At 50.3% G+C, this 20272-nt stretch overlaps 1 protein-coding gene across 3 annotated transcripts in view; it reads right to left on the bottom strand.

Moving 5' to 3' along the window:
• Positions 1–20272, bottom strand: part of STAG2 (STAG2 cohesin complex component) — a 1493174-nt gene that overhangs the window by 188417 nt on the left and 1284485 nt on the right. For all 3 annotated transcript variants that reach the window (XM_078688751.1, XM_078688750.1, XM_078688752.1), the window contains one exon: positions 16769–16958. In XM_078688751.1, the coding sequence (XP_078544877.1) occupies positions 16769–16958 (190 nt within the window). The remainder of the gene's footprint in view (positions 1–16768; positions 16959–20272) is intronic.

The raw sequence follows: 20272 nt of genomic DNA, 5'->3' as shown, positions 1-20272 counted from the left end.
ACTCGTGCATTTGAGGCTGTGTCTGCTGAGCAGGTCCGCCATCTGGTTGTCTTTGCCTGGGAGGTGTTCCGCCATGAGGAACATGTTCCTTTGAATGGCCCACTTCCAAATGCACTGTGCCAGGTGTGATAATTGTGGAGAGTGTGTCCCCCCTTGCTTCTGAATGTAATACAATGCAGTCATGTTGTCCGTCCGGATCAGCACGACTTTGTTGCAGAGATGCAACTCTAATGCCTTCATCGCCATGAAGATCGCCATCAGCTCCAGTAGGTTGATGTGCAACCTTTTCTGCTGCGTGGTCCACAGTCCCTGCACAGTATAATGGAGGACATGAGCTCCCCATCCCTGGAGAGATGCGTCCGCTGTTAGCACTACCTGTGGTACAGGCTCTTGGAACGGTCGTCCCCTGCAAAGGTTTTGTGTGTTCCACCAATGCAGAGAGTTGTAAGCACGACTGGTCACCAACACTAGGTCTTTTAGCTGTCCCTGAGCCTGGTTCCACTGTCGTGCCAAGCATTCCTGAAGCGGACGCATGTGTAGCCTCGCGTGAGGGACTATAAAGATGCAGGAGGCCATCATGCCTATTAGTTGCATGAACACTTGCGCTGGGAGTGAGTGTTGTGGCCTGAATTTTTGAAGCAGCACCTGCATGCTGTTGACTCTCGCTGAGTACGGCTGCGCTGTGGCAGTGAGAGTGTTTATCACTGCGCCTAGGTACTGTTGTACAGGGGCGGGTTGAAGATGAGACTTTGGGTAATTCAGTGAAAACCCTAGACTGTGTAGGAGGTGAATTGTGCGGGACATGTGGCTGGCACACTGTTGGGCTGATTTTGCCTGGACAAGCCAGTCGTCTAGATACGGATAGACATGGATGTGTTGACTCCGAAGATGCGCGGCCACAGTCGCCAAGCACTTTGTAAATACCCTGGGGGCTGTAGTGACCCCGAAAGGCAGAACCTTGAACTGGTAATGCTGGTTGTTGATGGTGAAGGAGTAGTTTCTGTCCTGTAACTCCAGTTCTGTAGTAGGGGTATCTCGGTTATAGTCATAATCTAGTGAATAGTCCCGCCCATGTGCGTGGACCCCGGAGCAATCAAAAATAATCTCTTGCAGTGTCAAAAAATGCAGAAATGCATAGACACTTAAGAGAGAATTTAAAGACAGATAATGCAGCCAAAAAGGCTACACTGTCCAGTACTTCAACTAGAAATTCCACCATAAAATCCACAAAACAGCAAAGCCTGTACAGATTTCCCTTGCTTAACAGCAAAATCCCTCAGGAATGATAGAGAGAAGAACCTGGACAGACAAGCTCCATAGGCTGCCATTATGTGGCTTAAATAGGATACTGTGCCTTTAAGGAACCTTCCAGAACCTTCTCCCAGTATCCCAGAATGCATAGCAGGTCCAACTTAGTTTCAGTTCTTTTTGAAGGCGTAAAAAACGCCAGGCCTGTAGCATTATGAACATAAATAACTCTCCACCGGGGAGGCGGGAGGGCGCTTATGACTATAACAGAGATACCCCTACTACAGAACTGGAGTTACAGGACAGAAACTACTCCTTCTGTAGTAGGGGATCTCTGTGTATAGTCATAATCTAGTGAATAGAATGGCAAGCCCATCCCCACATCAAGCGGCGGTGGAGAATAAAAAATTACGCCACTATTGTGCGAACAGATTCCGCAGCGAAGCCTGCCCAACCTGAGCGTCTGCCCTGGCATCAGTGTCCAGGCAGTAATGCTTAGCAAAGGTATGGACCGACTTCCAAGTGGCCGCCTTGCAGATCTCTGCAATGGGAACATTACGAAGCATAGCTGTCGTAGCAGCTTTGCCCCTGGTGGAATGAGCCTTAGGTTTGCCCCCTAAGGTCTTATTAGCTTTGTAGTAACACATCTGTATGCAGGACACAATCCACCTCGAGATGGACTGTTTAGAGGTAGCAAGACCAGTCCTGACTGAGCCATAATTGATGAACAATTGGTCTGACCTACGAATCTCCTTAGTTTTATCAAGATAAAACTTCAGCACCCTCCTCACATCCAGGGAATGTAAAGACCTTTCCGCCGGAGATGAAGGATTCTGAAAGAACGTAGGCAAAGTGATAGTCTGGTTGATATGAAAATCAGAAACAACCTTGGGAAGAAACTTAGGGTGAGTACGCATACCAACCTTAGCATTATGAAATACAGTATAAGGTTCTTGGCAACACAATGCCTGAATCTCACTCACCCTGCGGGCCGATGTAATGGCCACGAGGAACGCCGCCTTCCAGGACAGGTGCTGCAACGAAGCCTTATGAATGGGTTCAAAAGGCTCCTTCATCAATCTGGACAGCACCACATTCAGGTCCCATGAAGGCGCAGGAAGCCTGACAGGAGGGAATACTTTCTTCAAGCCTTCCAAAAAATCTTTGATCACAGGGATCTGGAAAAAGGAAGTCTGTGAAGGGCCTTTCCTGTAGGCAGTCAAAGCAGCCAGATGAACCTTAATGGAATGGACATTAAGGCCCGACTGCGCCAGATGTAGCAGATATGGAAGGATGACATCTTCCTTGCATGTCGTAGGGTCATAGTTCTTAGACTTACACCAGATGCAAAACCTCTTCCACTTGTAAGCATAAGAAGTCCTAGTGGAAGGTCGCTTAGCCTCCTTCAGTATGTCCATACAATCCTCTGGGAGATTCAGATGGCCATATTGCACTATTTCAGGAGCCATGCCGCCAAACTCAAAGACGAGAGGTTGGGGTGCACCATCCGCCCCCCGAACTTCGTGAGAAGGTCCGGCCTGCACGGCAGCTTCATGTGAGGAAGGAGAGATCGGTGAAGCAGGTCCGTGAACCACCACTGTCTGGGCCATTCCGGGGCAATCAGAATCATTCTCGCCCTGGATTGGGACAGCTTGATGAGAACCGCCGGAATCAGGGGAATTGGTGGAAAAGCGTACAGAAAGCTGTTCGACCAGTTGATCCATAACGCGTTCCCCAGCGTCCCCGGCTGGTAGTACCTGGAGGCGAAGCCTCGGCATTTGCTGTTTTCGGCGGTGGCGAACAGATCTACGTCTGGAGTTCCCCACCTTGCGAAGACCTCTCCTAGTACTTCGTCGTTTATTACCCATTCGTGGTTTTCCTGAAGGAGTCTGCTCAGTTCGTCTGCCTGAACATTCTGCACACCTGGCAGATGGGTGGCCGTTATCGACAGTCCTCGGGCCAGAAGCCAGTGCCAGATCGCTTGCGCCTCCTGCGACAGAGTGCGCGATCTCGAGCCCCCCTGCTTGTTGAGGTAATACATCGTTGTCGTGTTGTCCGTCTGAACAAGCAGAGAGTTGGTCTGAAAGGACGGATGAAAGGCCTTCAGTGCCAAGTGAACAGCTCTGAGTTCCAGGAAATTGATGTGGTACGTGGACTCCGTCGGGGACCACGTCCCTTGAATCTGCAGGTCTCCGGAATGCGCTCCCCAGCCTTGGAGAGACGCATCCGACACAACCGTCTGTGTGGGAATGTCCTTGTGGAAGGGAACCCCTCTGAGGAGATTCTCCTTCGAGCACCACCACTCCAGAGACTGAAGAGCATGTAGAGACAGTCGTATCTTGTCGTCCCAAGATCCTCTCCTCTGATCCCACTGATCCTCCAAGCACTCCTGCAGCGGCCTCATGTGCAGCCGCGCATGTGGCGTCAGGAAGATACACGAGGCCATCGATCCCAGCAGAGAAGACACCGTCCTCACTGTCGTGGATGGAGCGGACATGAGAGCCTGAGCCTTCCGAAGGAGTGATAAACGTCGCTCTTCCGAAGGAGACACGCTTGCTGACAGCGTATTGATGGAGGCTCCCAAGTACTGGATACATTGGACCGGAGTCGGGACAGACTTGGACATGTTGATGTGCAACCCCAGCTTGTTCAATAGAACGCACGTCTTCTGGAAGTGTGCCTGAGCTTCCGAGAAGGAGGAGGCCTTGATCAACCAATCGTCCAGGTAAGGGTAGACGAACACCTTGTTCTTCCGCAGGTGTGCCGCTACCACTGCCATACATTTCGAGAATGTCCTGGGTGCAGACTTCAGCCCGAAGGGAAGCACCGTGTACTGATAGTGATTGGTGCCGACTTGAAAGCGCAGAAACTTCCTGTGTTTGCATGCAATGGGCACATGGAAGTATGCATCCTGTAGATCTATGGCACACATCCAATCTCCTCGTTGCAGCTGAGGGTAGATTTGATGCAACGACAGCATGCAAAACTTTTCTCTGCGAATCCACTTGTTTGCCTGTCGCAAGTCCAGAATGGGCCTGAACTCGTTTTTGTCCTTCTTGCGGACAAGAAAGAACCGAGAGTAAAGACCTCTTCCTCTTTGAGACAAAGGCACGTCTTCTATCGCCCTTTTCCTTAACAGGATGTCTGCCTCCGCCTGGAGCTCGCGCAGTTGGTACTGCGAGCTGACCGGAGGGATCGATGGGGGCGGGCTGAGGAACCGAAGACTGTATCCATTGCAAACAATATTCAGCACCCACTTGTCCTGAGTAATTTTTCTCCACTCTGCCAGAAAAAACTTAACGCTTCCCCCCACCGGAGCGGGTAACGGACGAGGGGGAAGTAACTGCTCAGGGTCGAGACCCGGCCGGGCCCTTGGACGCGGTAGAGGACTGCTGTCCACCTCTACCCCTCTGACGCTTCTGGAAGGGTCTTCTGTACTGCTGCTGCTGTTGCTGCTGCTGATGTTGTCCAGCAGACTGTCCCCTTCCACGACCCTGCGAACCGAACCGCCGTTGGAACTGGCGGTAGGGTTTCTTTTCCTTGGGCTTCTCCAAGCCCACCGCCGTCAGGGTCTCCGCCTCGGCCTTCATCCTGGCCATCTCGTCATCTGCGTGTTTTCCGAAGAGGGTATCTCCGGAAAACTGGAGATTCGCCACACGTTGTTGCGCTTCCGGTTTAAGCGACGTCAACCTGAGCCAAGCATGGCATCTCTGGTTAATCCCGTGGCAGTATCCGTGCGCTGACAGCAAGGAGATATCCGCCGCGGCGCTGATGGCCTGGTTAGAGACCAGCATCCCCTCCTGGACGATCTCCATGAAGTCCTCTCTGCGGTCACGAGGAACAAGGTCCGCAAACTGCTCCATTGAGTCCCACAGCGCACGGTCGTAGCGCCCCAACAACGCCGAGTCACTGGCGGCCTTCATCGAAGAGGAGGACGTACCACACGCTTTCCGACCAGCAGAGTCGATCCAGCGGCTCTCTTTGTCCGGAGGCACCGTGGACGCAGGGGAGGTGGCATGAAGCTTCCGGGCCGCCGTCACAATCACCGAATCCGGTACCGGGTCCTTTCTCAAGAAGGCAGGGTCCGAGTCCGGAGCTCTGTACTTTTTGAGGAGCCTGGAAGGCGCAGACTTCACCACTGCCGGCGTCAGGAAGAGCTGTTCAGCCGGCTCGAGGAGCCCCGGCACCAGAGGCAGTAGGGGGCGAGACATGTGTTTTTTATGTAATGTCTCAAAGATCACAGAAGTCGAAGGTGTAGGCGCTTCAACCTTGATCCCCAACTTCGCCGCTCCACGCAGGAGAACCTCCTGGAATGTCCCGATATCGTCTATAGGGGACACCCTAGTCTCCGGCGAATCAGACAGTGTGGGCGAGTAAGAACGGGTCCCAGATGCAGAACGTGACCTGGACCTACGCCTCCTATGGTGATGCCTGGATCTCGATGAAGATCCACGTCCACTCCTAGATCTGTCCCTTCTCCCCGAGCGAGACCTCGATCTCTTGGGTCTCGGACGTTCCGTAGGCCTCCCCGGTTCAGAAGCCCTAGGCTTCCTAGGAGTCTTCTTCGGTGGCGTCGGATACTTGGGCATCGACACCGCCCTCGGCAGAACCGGGGGTGGGGGAGTAACCGGACGCGGGGCCTGCGGAGCCGGCAACGGAGGAGGGGTCGGAGCCTTCGGAGGCGGACCCTTCGGTAAAGGAGGCCGCGAAGGAGGCGCAGAGGGCTTCTTCGGGGTATATACCTCGGAATACGCCGTTCCCGGCGAGCCATCATCCTGTTCGGACTGTGGGGAGCCCCCCACAGTCCTGGGCCTGTCCTTACGACCTCCAGACGCCGAAGATCGGTGCCCAGACGACGACCGTGGATCCTTCGACGTCGAGCGGCCCTTCGGCGTCGACCGTTTCTCACTCTTCGACGTCGAACGGTGTCTACGTCTCGACGTCGACCCCGACCAGATGGACGAACCACGAAACCTCGACGACGGGCGATGGTGCCTCAACGGCAACCTCGACCTCTTCGTACGTCTCGACGTCGACCTCTTGGATCGCCTCGACGTCGATCTCTTTGAACGTCTCGACGTCGATCTCTTTGAATGTTTCGACGTCGACGTCTTCGGCGCCAGAGACTTCTCCCGTCTCGACGGCGGCCTCGACGACTAGGATCCCCTCGACGACGATGTCCTTGACGGCGAACGGCGGTGTCGCCTCGACGGCGAGCGCCGACGCCGGGCCCTCCGATGTCGACCACTCGACGCCGACGACGAGGAGATCGACACCGGCTTCGACGGCGGCCGGAACACGTCCCTCGACGTCGACGGGCGATGTTTTCTCAACCCAGAGCCCTGGGGAGACCGGGAACTGGCCGTGGACCTTCCTCTCGACGTCGTGGTCATCGCAACTGACCCAGACGGAGATCTTGGGCGCGGGCTGGACTTCCTGCCCCTGGGGAGCCCCCCAGAGGCCTCAGCATGGCAGAAGGAGCCCCTCCTGACCCACCTCGTGCCTTCAATCTTCTTTCTTCAAGTCCCTGAAGTCTGATTTTTCTCCTTTCCTTCAGGGTCCTTCCAGAGAAGCCTCTACAGATCACACAGTCCTCAGGGATGTGGGAAGAGGGAAGGCAGAGAATACAGACCTCATGGGGGTCTGACTTGGCCTTCTTCCTGGAGCACTCCGGGCATTATGGACAATAAAAGAATGCAGAAACTCAAGAAGAAAGTCACCAAAGTACTTTAAAAGCACCAGAAATCGAATTTAGTGTAAAACACCAACAAAACCCTTGAAAAGGGAGAGCTCAATGCTCCAGGGTCCTGCTTGCAGGAGCCGGAAAAAAGAACTGAAACTAAGTTGGACCTGCTATGCATTCTGGGATACTGGGAGAAGGTTCTGGAAGGTTCCTTAAAGGCACAGTATCCTATTTAAGCCACATAATGGCAGCCTATGGGGCTTGTCTGTCCAGGTTCTTCTATCTATCATTCCTGAGGGATTTTGCTGTTAAGCAAGGGAAATCTGTACAGGCTTTGCTGTTTTGTGGATTTTATGGTGGAATTTCTAGTTGAAGTACTGGACAGTGTAGCCTTTTTGGCTGCATTATCTGTCTTTAAATTCTCTCTTAAGTGTCTATGCATTTCTGCATTTTTTGACACTGCAAGAGATTATTTTTGATTGCTCCAGGGTCCACGCACATGGGCGGGACTATTCACTAGATTATGACTATAACAGAGATCCCCTACTACAGAACCTGAGATATTTCCTGTGACTGGGGTGAATGGGAATGTGGAAATAGGCATCCTTCAGATCTAGGGTTGCTAGGAAATCCCCCTGACTGAGCAATGGTAGAACTTGCTGTAAAGTGAGCATGTGAAAGTGTTCTGATAGGATGTATTGGTTTACGTGTCATAGTGGGCCCTATCATATCTTGCTAACAGGGCTTGTGTATTAGAGATCCTCCAAATATTAGCAGCGACACGTTTCCCAGATGCTTCTAAGATCTTGGATTCTTTGTCCGGAGGAGGAGCATCACCAGTTGTTTGAGAGTTCGCTCTTTTACGAGCATTAGCCACCACCAAGGAGTCCAGGGGGAGCTGGCCCTTGATATAGGTAGGGTCTACAGGCGCAGGCCGGTACTTCCTCTCAATTCTGGGGTTCACCACCCTCGCTTTAGTGGGCTCTTTAAAAATGTCGCTTGCATGTTTGAGCACACCTTTGAGCATAGGCAGAGTCTTGACAGATCTTTCTGACGTTGAGAACGTATCAAAGAGAAAGTCTTCCTCCACGGGTCGGCGTGCATGTCGACATCATGGTTATGTGCCGCCCTTTCAATCAATGCGGTAAATGCAGCAGTGTCCTCAGTAGGCGAAGGTTTGACCACATATGACTGAGTGTCAGGGGTGGTGTGTGGTTCATCAGGGTCCACAGAGTCAGCCCATGGCTGGGACTCATCCTGATCTGTATAAATGGGATAGTTAAACTGGTCCTCATTGTCTCCTTCCTCCACATCCTCAGTAATAGGTGTTGGAGAGTAGGTATAGTCTTGCCCATGTGATTGAATGGGTTCAAAAAGGACAGGAGAGTTGGTGGAGTCCCTTTTTCTTTTTAGTGGTATTTTGTAAGACTCCATAGGAGTTTCCGGCCTGATTTTTCGTTTGTAAATGGTGAGTCGACCCGATTCGGAGTCGATGTATAGTTTGGACTGGTCGTCGTAGGACGGCGGCTTGAAGATAACTTCATCCGTTTTAGGCTGAGCGGGCGCGGCTACTGACGGTGACTTGGATGAGTCGTAGCCTTTGTGGGTTGAACCGGTTTAGGCCGTGCTGTCGGTGGTAGTCCGCACTTTATCGGCGCCGGAAGCATCGGCGACGGACTGACTTGTTTTGATGTAGGCGTCATCTTCGACCCGACCGCCTTCGACAGTTCCGTGTGCTTGAGGCCTTGCGTCGACTCGAGCTGTTGTTGTGCAGCAGGCACGCCCTTGTGCTTTGACGCGGTATGTTCCTTCGATCCGAGTTTGGGTTTTGGCTGGAAGGCTTTGACTAGCAGCGGCTTCTTAATTTTCGGATGGATGGTTTTCTGCGCCTCGAGTCCTTTAGAAGAGTCGCCATCTTTGGCGCCGGACGACGGCGTCTGCTTGAGCGTGACGTGCTTAACCGTGGACACTGGCGTAGTCGATCCGAGCTTCACTTTGACGCCCCCTTTCGACCCCGAGGGGTCAAGCGCACGTTTCGACTTGGTAGGGTCCGAAGTCATCGAGCCGATGGGTGCTTTGACCACTTTCGGTTTCGATTTAGCGTCCTTCTGTTTCGTTTTCGATTTTTCCACTGTTTGTGGACAATCGACCGATGGCTCATTGGAAATGTTCGTAGTCGGGCCTTGAAGCGGGACTATAGAACGTGGATGAAGATCTTGGCTAAGGCCTTCCAGCGATGCCTCGACCTGAGCCGTGGAAGAGTCCTTATGTGGCCCCGCTACTGTGGTTGGGCCTAGCTCCTCGCTTGAGTCGTCGTCGACGGCTCCAATTGGTTGTACGTCGTCTCCTACCTCGACGATGTCTTCATCATGGACATAGAGTTCTTCCTCGTCCTCATTGTAGTTGGAGTCTCGCTCCGACGCGGGATCCGAGTGTTGATCCGGATTCTCCTCCTGTACACCCTCCTCGTCGTCACCTCCGAAGATGTTTTCTGTGTCGGGTGCCGACTCCCGCGCCGACTGTCGTGCAGCGCACTGAAGACAGAGTGTTTTCTTCAATCTGAATTTGGAACAGGCCATGCAGCTGGCCTCGTCGTGGTCCGATGACAGACATTTATTGCACACCGGGTGCACGTCGATGTGGGGATATTTCGAGTTGCAAACGGGGCAGCGCTTGAACGGACTCCGTTCCATCGTCGATGGGCCTTTGGTGTCGAAAGGCAATAGTCCTTCGACGTCCTGTTCAAAGAGGTACAAGGCACCGAACGAAAGACAATACCGACGCCCCGAAGGCCTTTTGGCCTTGAAAAAGAGTAACTAATAGATATTCCGAACGTTAGTTAAGAAGTACATCCGAACCCAATGGCGGAAAAAAACAATCTGAGCATGGAGAGGATGCCCATGCGCACTGTAGTCCAGGGGAGGAGCCACCCATCTCGTGATACTTCGAAGACTCTTCCAGGACAACAATGTGCAATCATCCAGATCCAACACTAGGCGGCGATCTATGCATAGATATAAATTCAGCAGCCCACATGCCTCGAACATATTTTTACCGTGGGACTCCCGCCTCGACGACGGGGAATGATTCAGGCATGTGAATCTATGAAAGATACCCCAATACTGGATAAATCTGCTGATTTCCTAATATCTTCATTAGTCCTGCTCACTTAATGTCTGTGTCATGTTGTGCTTTAAAAAGGAGTAAATAAATTCAAAAATACTGTCCAATTGGACACGAATAGACACGTTCCCGGTTGTATTATTAGGGTTATCCATTGTGATTCTCCTTGAAAGGGACCACGGTCTCCAATAATCTACTACTACCCTTGGTCCCTTCCGACTATAAGGGTTCCCTTGTTCCTTTTTTATGCACCAGTGCATAGCGGCACCCACTGGGACCCTTTTGGCAGTGGCATCAATACTCTTACACCCCCCCCTTTCATGTGGAGGGGCTCCCCTGTGACTTGCTCAAAGGCCCATTTATGAGCATTGTGCACCACCCAGGAGTCCAACAAGACATGCCCACTGATGTAAATGGGGTCAGAGGGAGAAGACCTACTACTTCTCGACCCTGAGGGTAATAATGCAGGCCCTGATAGAAGACTTAAAAGGGTCAATTTGAGCATTCCCTTCAGCTTTGGGCGGAATCACATGGAATGCTCAGACAAGTTAGTCTTCCTCCTCTGGAATGTTAGGCATGTCCAGTTTCTGGGTCTCCTGAGGGTCTACAGCATAACCCTCCCAAGGAATTCTACTGGGTAAAGATAAAAGGGTGTGTCACAGTCATCAGGAGGAGCGTAAGGGCTGGGACTGCCTGTGTCTGAAAAAGACTATGGTGACACTGGTGGGAAGTGTGAGGTGCTGATGGTAATGTCACTTCCTGTGGAAGGGACGATGGGGAGGCAAGTGCATGAGGAAGAGGGCTTGTTATAGGTGCATCCCTAAACTGCTTGGTTTGTGGTGGAGCTTTTTATGGCGTGTCCAGTGTGGGCTCTTCATCATAAGTTAACCTCCTCTGTGGTATAGGTTCCAATGCGTTGGGTCCTTGGAATAGATGTTCCCTGTGTGTAGGTGAATGGTGAATCAACGTTATTTTTCATTGTTCTCCTCCTGAAATTTTGTCAGGTTTGGTCTTTCAACGTCCTCAGAATAAACAGTGGAAGGAGATTTATAAGTGGTTATTGTATTCGGTGCCAACTGGGACCTCGAGGTGGGCTTCAGGGCCGAGGCCTTCTCCTGGTCTGACTGGGGTGTCTGCAACCAACTGGCGTTTCGGACTGATGAAGCCAGAGAGCCAATATAAATCAAGGCCTTTGTTAGAGCTACTCTTCGAATTCAGTGAAGTGCCTTGCTTCAGCGCCTGAGATTGAAAGCTGGAGATGCCCTGGAAGCATCAGTCTTGTGTGATAGGCTGGTCGTCGTCCTCCAGAGGGGTGGTGCTTCGTCTTGATGTGTGCTTGATGTGACATTTATGGTATCGAGGTTCCTCCATACTCCTAGCCCTTGGCATACATTTTGTTCAGGGCTCGGTTGTAGAGATGGAGGTGACATACTCTTGTTCGAGACCCTTTGATTTGGAGGCATCCGTAATACATCTAGTAGGGGCTGGTCTGCAGATATACTCCGACTAGATATCTCCCTGCTGCTCTTCCTCAGGGAAGAGGGGATTGGATTTAACAAAAATGTCAGGCGTGCATTATATGGTGCACTAGGCATCAATCTCTACACTGCCTAATAGACTTCGTAGAGTGGAATGCCAAGCAAAATGTACATTCTGTGTCCCTGTGATCTCGGGAAAAGCACAGATTGCAGACAGCATGCACGTCAGCCGATGGACAGCCAACGAGTCTCCTTGTAAGAAAGTAGGATCTAAGTTCATGGTTACCCCCACTTTTGGTGTCAGTATGTTTTTTACCTAGTCTGAACAGGATCCTGCTAATCAGGACCTCAGTCACTGTGTTTTTTACCTAAATTGACCATGGTAAGTACTTCTGTACATCCACAAATGGCTACTGGTGTACCCTTGTAAGTCCCTAGTATATGGTACAAAGGTACCCAAGATATTGGTACACCAGGGTCTCCCAAGGGCTGCAGCACGTTTTGTGCCACCTATGGGAGTGCGCTTAAACTGTGACTACATGCCTGCCATTGCTGCCTGTGTGAGTTGGTGCTTGCACCTCTCACAACAGATGTACGTTTCCTTATATCTTAGGTCACTGCACTTTAAACCTATAAGTCACCCCTATGCTATGGCAGGCTCTTCAATCCGGAGGGAAGAGTGCTTGGTTATGTGTGTGAGGATGCCCCAGCATGAGCAGGACACCCCTATAAATCCCACAGACAATTTTCTAGGCTTTGTAAAGTGCAGTCAGCCCTTTTAATACATATAATGGACATCAGTCATTAGTGGCTGCACCGAACCCGGTCACGTTTGGTATCAAACACGTTGGAATCATACCCCAACACAGATTCCAGTGTTGGAATTATGATCCGACGTACAGGAGGCTCCCTTGTGGACCCCCCTGTACTCCTGGTAATAGCCTTTCAGGGTCTGACAGCAAGCTAGTGCTGCTGCCGACCACTGCTGTGATTCTGCCCTCCTGCTGCTGAGCCAAGCTTGAGCAGGGAAGGAAGAACAATAGGTTTGCTGTCACAGGGAGATGTGACCACCTCCCAGACAGGGCTCGAGTGTATTAGGCTGGGGTGGGGGCGCTTGACAGCGTCACCAGACTACTTTGAAGGGCACATTTGGTGCCCTCCTTCATACTCCAATTTCAGACAGTTCAGGGAGCCCTTGGCTCGTGCTCTGGTGAAAAACTGGACAAAGGACATAGGAGTATCCTCCCCTCTTTCCAGCCCCTCCTCTGGGAGGGACCCAAAGTTGTTCCAACCCTTTCCTTAAGGTACTAAAGGGCTTACCAGTGGGTGGGTACTTGCCTGCATCTGCAGACACAGCAACGAAGCTGACCGGTCTGCTGCTCCTGTTGTCCTACGGACTTCCAGAGGCTCAGCAACACAGGTGGTGGTTCTGAAACTCCCGTGAGAATTGACCTGTCATCTGCAATTCTCAGGCCAGTATCGCTCGTCAGAACCGCTAGGACCGAACCCCTGTGCACAGCATCGACTTGCCGTTGCCAAAGCTCGTTGGCTAGGCATTCCTGAGATTTTCGGGATACAAGAAGCACCAGCATCTCTTCCCTCCAAGCTCAGTGTCCTCACAACATGCTCTGCACTGTGGGACTTCATTCTTGGCGAGCTGCTCAAGGTCCTCTCGCGACTCCTGTGCCTTTTGCCTGTGGGGCCTCCTGGGGTCTTCTACTGGTTCAGTGGGCTCCCCTGCAAGCTCAGGGCTGGCTACAACTCTCCCTTATTGGTTAGTCCCATGCACCTTGCTGGTCCAAACTCTGCTCCTTCTTTGTTTTCCACACCAGTTACGGCTACCAAGGCTTGTTGGTGCTCCCACTGGACACCGAACACCTAGTCACTGACATCTGACGTGGGACACCTCGTGCATAGCTCCTGGTCTTCCTCAATGTGGCATGGTCCTCATAGCTGCAGCAACAAGGTCACCCGTTGGCTCTCCTGAACCTCTAGACATTGGTGGGCATTGTGTCATTGTGTCTTTGTGCCTCCTGGTCATGCCTGAGTGGCATAGATCCGGTCCCCTCTGCTTGCAGGTTCTTCACTTGCAGAATATACTATTGGGCTCCACTAGACTCCTTCCTGAACTTCTCCAGAGGCACTTTCTTCCAAGTCTTCCATTGTTGTCTACGAAGGTTTCCAACATCTCTTCACCCCTATGCACCTGGCTTCCCTGGTGTAGGTAACCTGGATCCTTAGGCACCTATGGCTGGGGTTGCTCCACAACATTCTGTCCTCAATGGGAATTCCTACGGGTCCTCTGGTAAGGGTCCTTCTTCTGCAAAACTGCAACAGCGACTTCTCTATTGACTTCCATTGGGCCAATGGCTGTTTTCCACTCTGCACACAGCCTCCGGGGGGTTCCTAGTTACTTACCTTGAATGGTTTACTGTGTCACAGGCTCCTCTGGGTCTTCTGGTTCAAGTTCCATACTCCTTTGCAGTTGACATTTCACTTTCTTAGTACTACTTACCCGACCGCATCTGAAGTATTTGTGTGTATTGTGTTGGCATCTCTGGGTATAAAATACACCAATGTGTTAGTGAGTGTTATGTAATAAATAGAAGTATTTTTATATAAACACTGTGTGGGTCTTTTTCATTTAACCTGGTTAAACTCTCTGGTTAAACTAGTAAAACAAATTGCTTAACACTCCAAGATAAGCCTGAAGGCTGCTCTCCACAGCTACCACTTTCTATGGTGATCAAAGATCACTAAAATCACCACGAGTGTTGACTGGATTAGTGCAAGGTGCACCTCTTGAATAAGTGTGCACCATATACTAAGCCAGCCTCCTACACTCCTCGACTCCAGGTAGGCAAAACTTGGGCGAAGGTAGGCATTTTTAATTTGTCCTTCCATAGGAAACATTTCAGAGAGCGAAGATCGAGAATAGGACAGAGGACTCGGTCCTTGCTTGGCACCAAAAAGTAATAAGAACAACAAGTGCCAATTTCTGATGCGGGTACACGCTCTATGGCTTCCTTGGCAATGAGAGAGAAATGTGCTATCAAATGGCATGTCATGTAAACCAGTTGAGCAGAGCAAACCTAGCAACTAAGCACCATGCTGGCCCCAACTGACCTACCCAAAAAGTCAGTAGTGTCCAGGCCCAAGCAGATTGAATATTTTGCTAAGTCCTGGCATTTCTGGATGAGGTAATATGAGGGTGGCCCTGGTGTCTTCACGAACTGTTGGCAAGATGCCCGCCACTCTGTCCTATAGCATATTTGTGTATATCCTCAGGAGGCAGCTGGTGTTAACTGATCTGAAGGCAACGCTGTCTAAGAATATACATTTTGTGAATGCCTTCATGTGTGTACACTTGGTCTGGTGTAGCGGTTCGGACCATACTGGGAGCAAGCTTGCTTGTGGTCTGTACTACAAGAATCTCTTGCTTAGGATGTTAAAAGAGAAATGTGGAGTCTCCTGGAGCAGGCCTATGTTGATTTGCAATCTATCAACTGTGGCAAGTTCATGGCTTGGCCCAGGTTCTCAGCAGTGTCAGTGATGGCCTCATTTAACAGCAGTCATAGACCTCTGCTGCCCGTCTGCTGACTGTGGCAAATGAGGCAGATCCCTCCGCAGCTGTATCCGGAGTGGGTGAGCTGAGGTCTGTCAGGGGATGTGTCTAGACCACAGGCATCCTGAAGGTCAAAAAGATAACCTCTCCTCAGCCGAGGCAGGAATGTCATACTGTTGTGGGACCATCTAAGTCGGAGGGTGAGGAGTATGTGACATAGGTAGGAGCCATGGTTGGTTTAGATCTATGTCGACACACCAGGGTGTGGCGTTGAATGTGGCACTGTACAAGGCATTGGGTTTGGCGCCGTACCCAGAGTCTGGCATACTTGGGTGAGGGGTGAGCGGCACAATCATCGTCGTGGATGAACTCGCCAGCGGTAAAACAAATGGAGGTCACCTTGGATTCTTAGGGTTAGTAGATGCCCCAAAGACCCAGCCGGATGCAAAAGTTCTTTTACCTTTTTGAACTCTGAGTTGTAGCTGAAGGACCAAGAAATTAGGGCTCATCGGGATGAGAGCCAGTTCCAATGATGGAGATAAAGGTCATGACCTGAAAGTACTCTGGGCGTCACATGACTCCTGGTAGAGAGAGGGAGAAGGGTCCAAGGGGAACCATGCTTTGACTTCCTGGGATCCTTTTTCTTAGATTGCCTGACACTTTTTACTTCAAGGATGACTGATCACAAGATTAGCCTCGGAAGCAAGAGTGCATCCGCGCCCTTGACTGGGACTTCTTTAATGTCTGGCTGTGTTCTGTGTTGTACAACTTGGCTTAGCTGTCTCGGACAGCCTTCGGGTTCATCTTTGTACACAAACATCAAATCGTACTTAGAGCCCAGACACTAATGACAGACCTTGTGATATCTGCTTACAGCAATCTGTACAAGGATTGAAACCTGATTTTTAAAAAGATTTTACGGAGGCATGTTCCTTGGATACAGGAAGAATTTTGTGAACAAACTTCTTTCCGGCTCTGACAGAACAGAGGGAGTGAGCTCAGGATTGTGTCGGAAGGCGGGTAAAGAAAGGAACCAACAGCAGTTCACAGAGGTGGCGGCTGTGTAGGGGCCACATCTGAGGTGAGAAAGACAAGAGGTAGAGCAGCTTCATGCCACCTACGATGTGTGATGAAATTGCTACGAAAATTATTCAGATTGAGGAGGGCACCTGGGGTTATTCACATAGTGAAAAGTCTCTGGATAAGAAGTATCCATCCGAAATCTGTTGCTCAGCACCAACTTTCCCCAAGAAGTGAATGCTGAGTTTACAATTGGGCTGAATTATGTTATCTGTATCAGATGGGTGGAGTGTCATTCGCATATTAATCTCTCAACAGTGCGACATTTCCCTTCTCGGTGGCTTCATATCGTTGCAATCACTGTACCGTAAACAGCCATAATTGAGATCTATTGACCTAACGCTCCTGTGGGCTGCAGTTATGCATTTATTTTTTAAACACCTTATTTTTAATGGCACATATAAAAACAATTAATATAATAAACTGCACGTATGTGGCCTATGACAGCTTAAAATATTAACGTAGCAAAAGTGCATGGTATTCTAAGGCAGGTAATTAGAAGATGTACTCAAAACCACATCCACAGGATGCTTCCCCCCCCCCCCCCATAGAAGTGGCTAAGATAAATGGAGCAGATTTAATATTGCTTACTTATAATCAAGCGGAGTTTGGTGATGTTCCGGCTGCATTGGGTAGACCCCCATGTAGTTCTCTTCAGGTCGTAACCGCTTTGGCTCTCTCATGATTGTTGAGGTAAGCTGTGGGGCCTGCATCATAATTGGTGTATGTATCGCTTGATCTCTGTTTAGCCACATGGCATCACTGCTACCACTTTCTTCTGCTGTAAGAAAATAAGTTATAGAAACAAAATAATCACATACACCTTTTTTTTCTGGGAAGCAACAGGACCTTGTTTAACGTGCATAACAAGTCACCAAGTATCATAGATCTGGAAACACTTTACTACGTTAAGGTTTCCCAAAGATTTAACATTCACTTAACAAATCCGATTTTTGGATGGTATCACCATTTTGAGTAAGATATGTAAGGAAATGCCTTTTTTGTAAGGTCATCCCCAGGTTTTTTTGACTTATGTTGCTGGTTTTTCGACTGAGTGCACTGAGGCTTGCTAACCAGACCTCAGTGCCAGTGTACTGGCCCCATAACATGCATGTTAAAATGGCTATACCCAACTGGCATAGGCTAACTTCCTTACTTGTAAGTCCCTAGTATATGGCACCCAGGGTACCTAGGGCCAGTAAGTGAGAGCCACCCAAGGGATTGAAGCACTGAATGTGCAACTCTGGGTAAAAGTAAAACTAGTCTACCCGTCTGCAATTGCGAGGTAGAAGAACAGTTTTGACTGCTAGCACGGCTTTGCCATTTTTAAGCCATGGCAAAGTCAAATGCCCCCCTGTAACATGTGTAAGTACCCTTATGGCAGGCCCACCGAGTGCCAGGGAAATGTGCAACACATTTTACGGGCAGAACCTGAATGTTTTGTGTTCTGCCCAAAAAAAACGTGAACCTGCTGCTTTTACTGTTAAAAGACTTCTTTGTCCAGTTGGTGAGTGCAGGATTACATGCCAACACCTCAGCTGTGCTAACTCTAGAATGGTGTGGATAAAGTTGATACTCTTAGGTATCAAACAACTCATTATATTAAGCTCAACTTGTGTTTCAAGACAAAATAAAATAAACAAGTTACAGTGTGCGACTTTTAGAAAAAGTTCACTTTGTTGATTTCAATCTCCTGTGGCTTTCACAGTAGCACATGAAGCTTGAACCTAAGACTGCTTTCTGCGCTCCTTAGGAGACTTACTAACGGCTCTCTGGGAAGGGACAATAGGTGCCTGAACTGGAAAGAGTTGTTACCTCCCCTGGCACTCGGGAAGGAGAGTGGAAACCCGTTGTCAAACCTGTAACCTGTTGCCAAACCTGTTTTTCAGGGGTGTGTAGCCCCATTGGTAGCCACACCTCTGGCTTTGGTTACAGAGCTCTGGATGCAGTGAGAGCGAGATTCTGCCATGTTGGGAGTGGGCAGAATGGTGCATCCTGGGATAGCTAGAAGACTTCCCAGGAAGTGGTCATCAGGAGGGAAGGAACCTGGTAGCCCATTTGCTATCAAACACATCCTACCCTGGGTGCATTTTCTGAGAATAAATATGGCACCCAGAACTCAGATTATGTCTGTACTGGAAGAAGGACCGAAGGAGGACTGCTCTGCTGCACCATGGAACTGGCAAAGAGAGGCTGCACTGGATTTGACGGCACCTGCTGAACCTGGTTGCTAGCAAAGAACTGGAACTGTGCCTGCTGTGCATTGCTCATGAAGAAGTCACCTCTGTCGATCAGCCAAAGCGAAGAGGCTCCAAAGATCAGTGGGCTGACCACCTGTTCATAACACAGAACCACAAAAGCCGAGAAGTCTGCTCGGCCAACACCCCCACCCAGGGCCAATTCAGGCAAATTCCTCGCTGTGACCCCCAGCCCTGGCTGACCACGAGGGTATCCAGTTACAGAGCGCCACTCGCTACTTGGCAGAAACCTTGCGTGGACGCCTCCAAGCCAACAAGCCTTCATTCTATTTACCTCCTCCCATTTCTCATGAAGGTTACAGAAAGGCATGTCAATGCCATCCTGACTAAGTTCCTAGATGACAGCCATATCTTGGATATTTCTCAAAATGGCTTCAGGCCAGGGCACAGTTCGTAATCTGCTCTTCTTGCAGTCACTGAACAACGCATTGCTCGGGATGAAAGTCGGTCCTCAGCCCTAATCTTGCTGGATTTGAGCGCCGCAATTGATTCGGTGTCTCAAATTATTTCTACAGCACTGAGAAAACAACAGGCACCTGTTTTGGGTTTCTGAGAAGCCTCAAACCCATCCTTGGCCTCGGACTCAAGCACTTCACAAACTTATCCAGGCAGTAATTTTGTCAAGGCTAGACCATTGTAACCTCTTGTACCTAGCACCAACAAGTCAGTCGCCAGAAGACAACAGTTTGCCCAAAATGCAGCAGGCAGGCTGTTCTTTTCTCTCCCGAAGTTATACCTTGACTCTGGTCTTCTCTACAAACTACATTGGCTCCCAGTGGAAAAGGGCATCCACTTTCGCGTGTTGCTCATAAGATTTTGTACTCCCAGAGGGCCCCATTTTGTCCAATTTTGTAACGAGCTACCAACCCTCCTCCCTTCTTCGCTCAGCCGATCTTAATCTGGCCACTGTCCTGCGTTTCAGGAAAGCCAGAGCTGGAGACCACTTCTGTCATGACAAAGCCCCTGTTCTGTGGAATTCGCTATCTCTTCCTATCAGAATAACTGCGAATCATCTGCACTTCAGGAAATCCCTGAAGCCATGGCTCTTCTCCATCTAATGCCGGTCCTTCTGATAGTTACAGCATTTCCATTTTTGTGGTCCAGTGCTGGGAAGCCCTGTTTTTGGGGCAGCTATGTGCTTTACAAATCCCTTTAAAATAACATCACTGCACTTGGGGGTGGGGGTATTGGGAGATTCAAAGGTCAAATCCTTCCCCTGCTCGTATATCGGGCTCCGTTGGGTTGTTTTGCATGCTTTTGGCCTCATTTTGCTCCTGGTGGCGAGCCCTAGCCACCTGGTACACTTTCCTTAGGTGTCCTAGCCTCTTAGGTGGCAGGCTTTGCAGGGAGCTAGTTCCACTGGCTCTCTGTGGCAATCTCTTAGTTGTTTTTCTCCTCTGGGGCTTATCTCCTACTTGGTGCACAAGTCCAGTTTTTCCACCAAATATACCTTAGGGGTTTAAGAAGTCCAGCTTTCCTGGTCCTGGGAAGAGCCCCACTGGTCCCGGGGTCAACTGTAGTCAGAGTTCTTAGTCCAGATAGGTTTCAGGGGGTTCCTCCTTACAGCTGTCCATTGCAGCCACCTCCCCAGTAGCAAAAAAACAACCAAGACAGAGCCCCCCCCCCCCCCCCTACCCCCCCCTTGCGGAAGAGATTTTAAGTGGGGGCGGAAGGTTCTAGAAGTGAGGCGCCTATGGATTATTGTGTGGTGCCACATCACTTCTCTGCCCCTGTCCCAAACCTCCTGCGCATCATGCTGGGGCAATTCAAAATGGCATCACCTAGGAGTCACTAGTACCATCTCCTCTGGAGGCCTCAGCTCTGCCTTTCGCTGACA

This window comes from Lissotriton helveticus, chromosome 4_1 (genome assembly GCF_964261635.1).
Source record: "Lissotriton helveticus chromosome 4_1, aLisHel1.1, whole genome shotgun sequence".
Taxonomy (NCBI): domain Eukaryota; kingdom Metazoa; phylum Chordata; class Amphibia; order Caudata; family Salamandridae; genus Lissotriton; species Lissotriton helveticus.
This window is presented reverse-complemented; position numbering and strand designations above follow the sequence as displayed.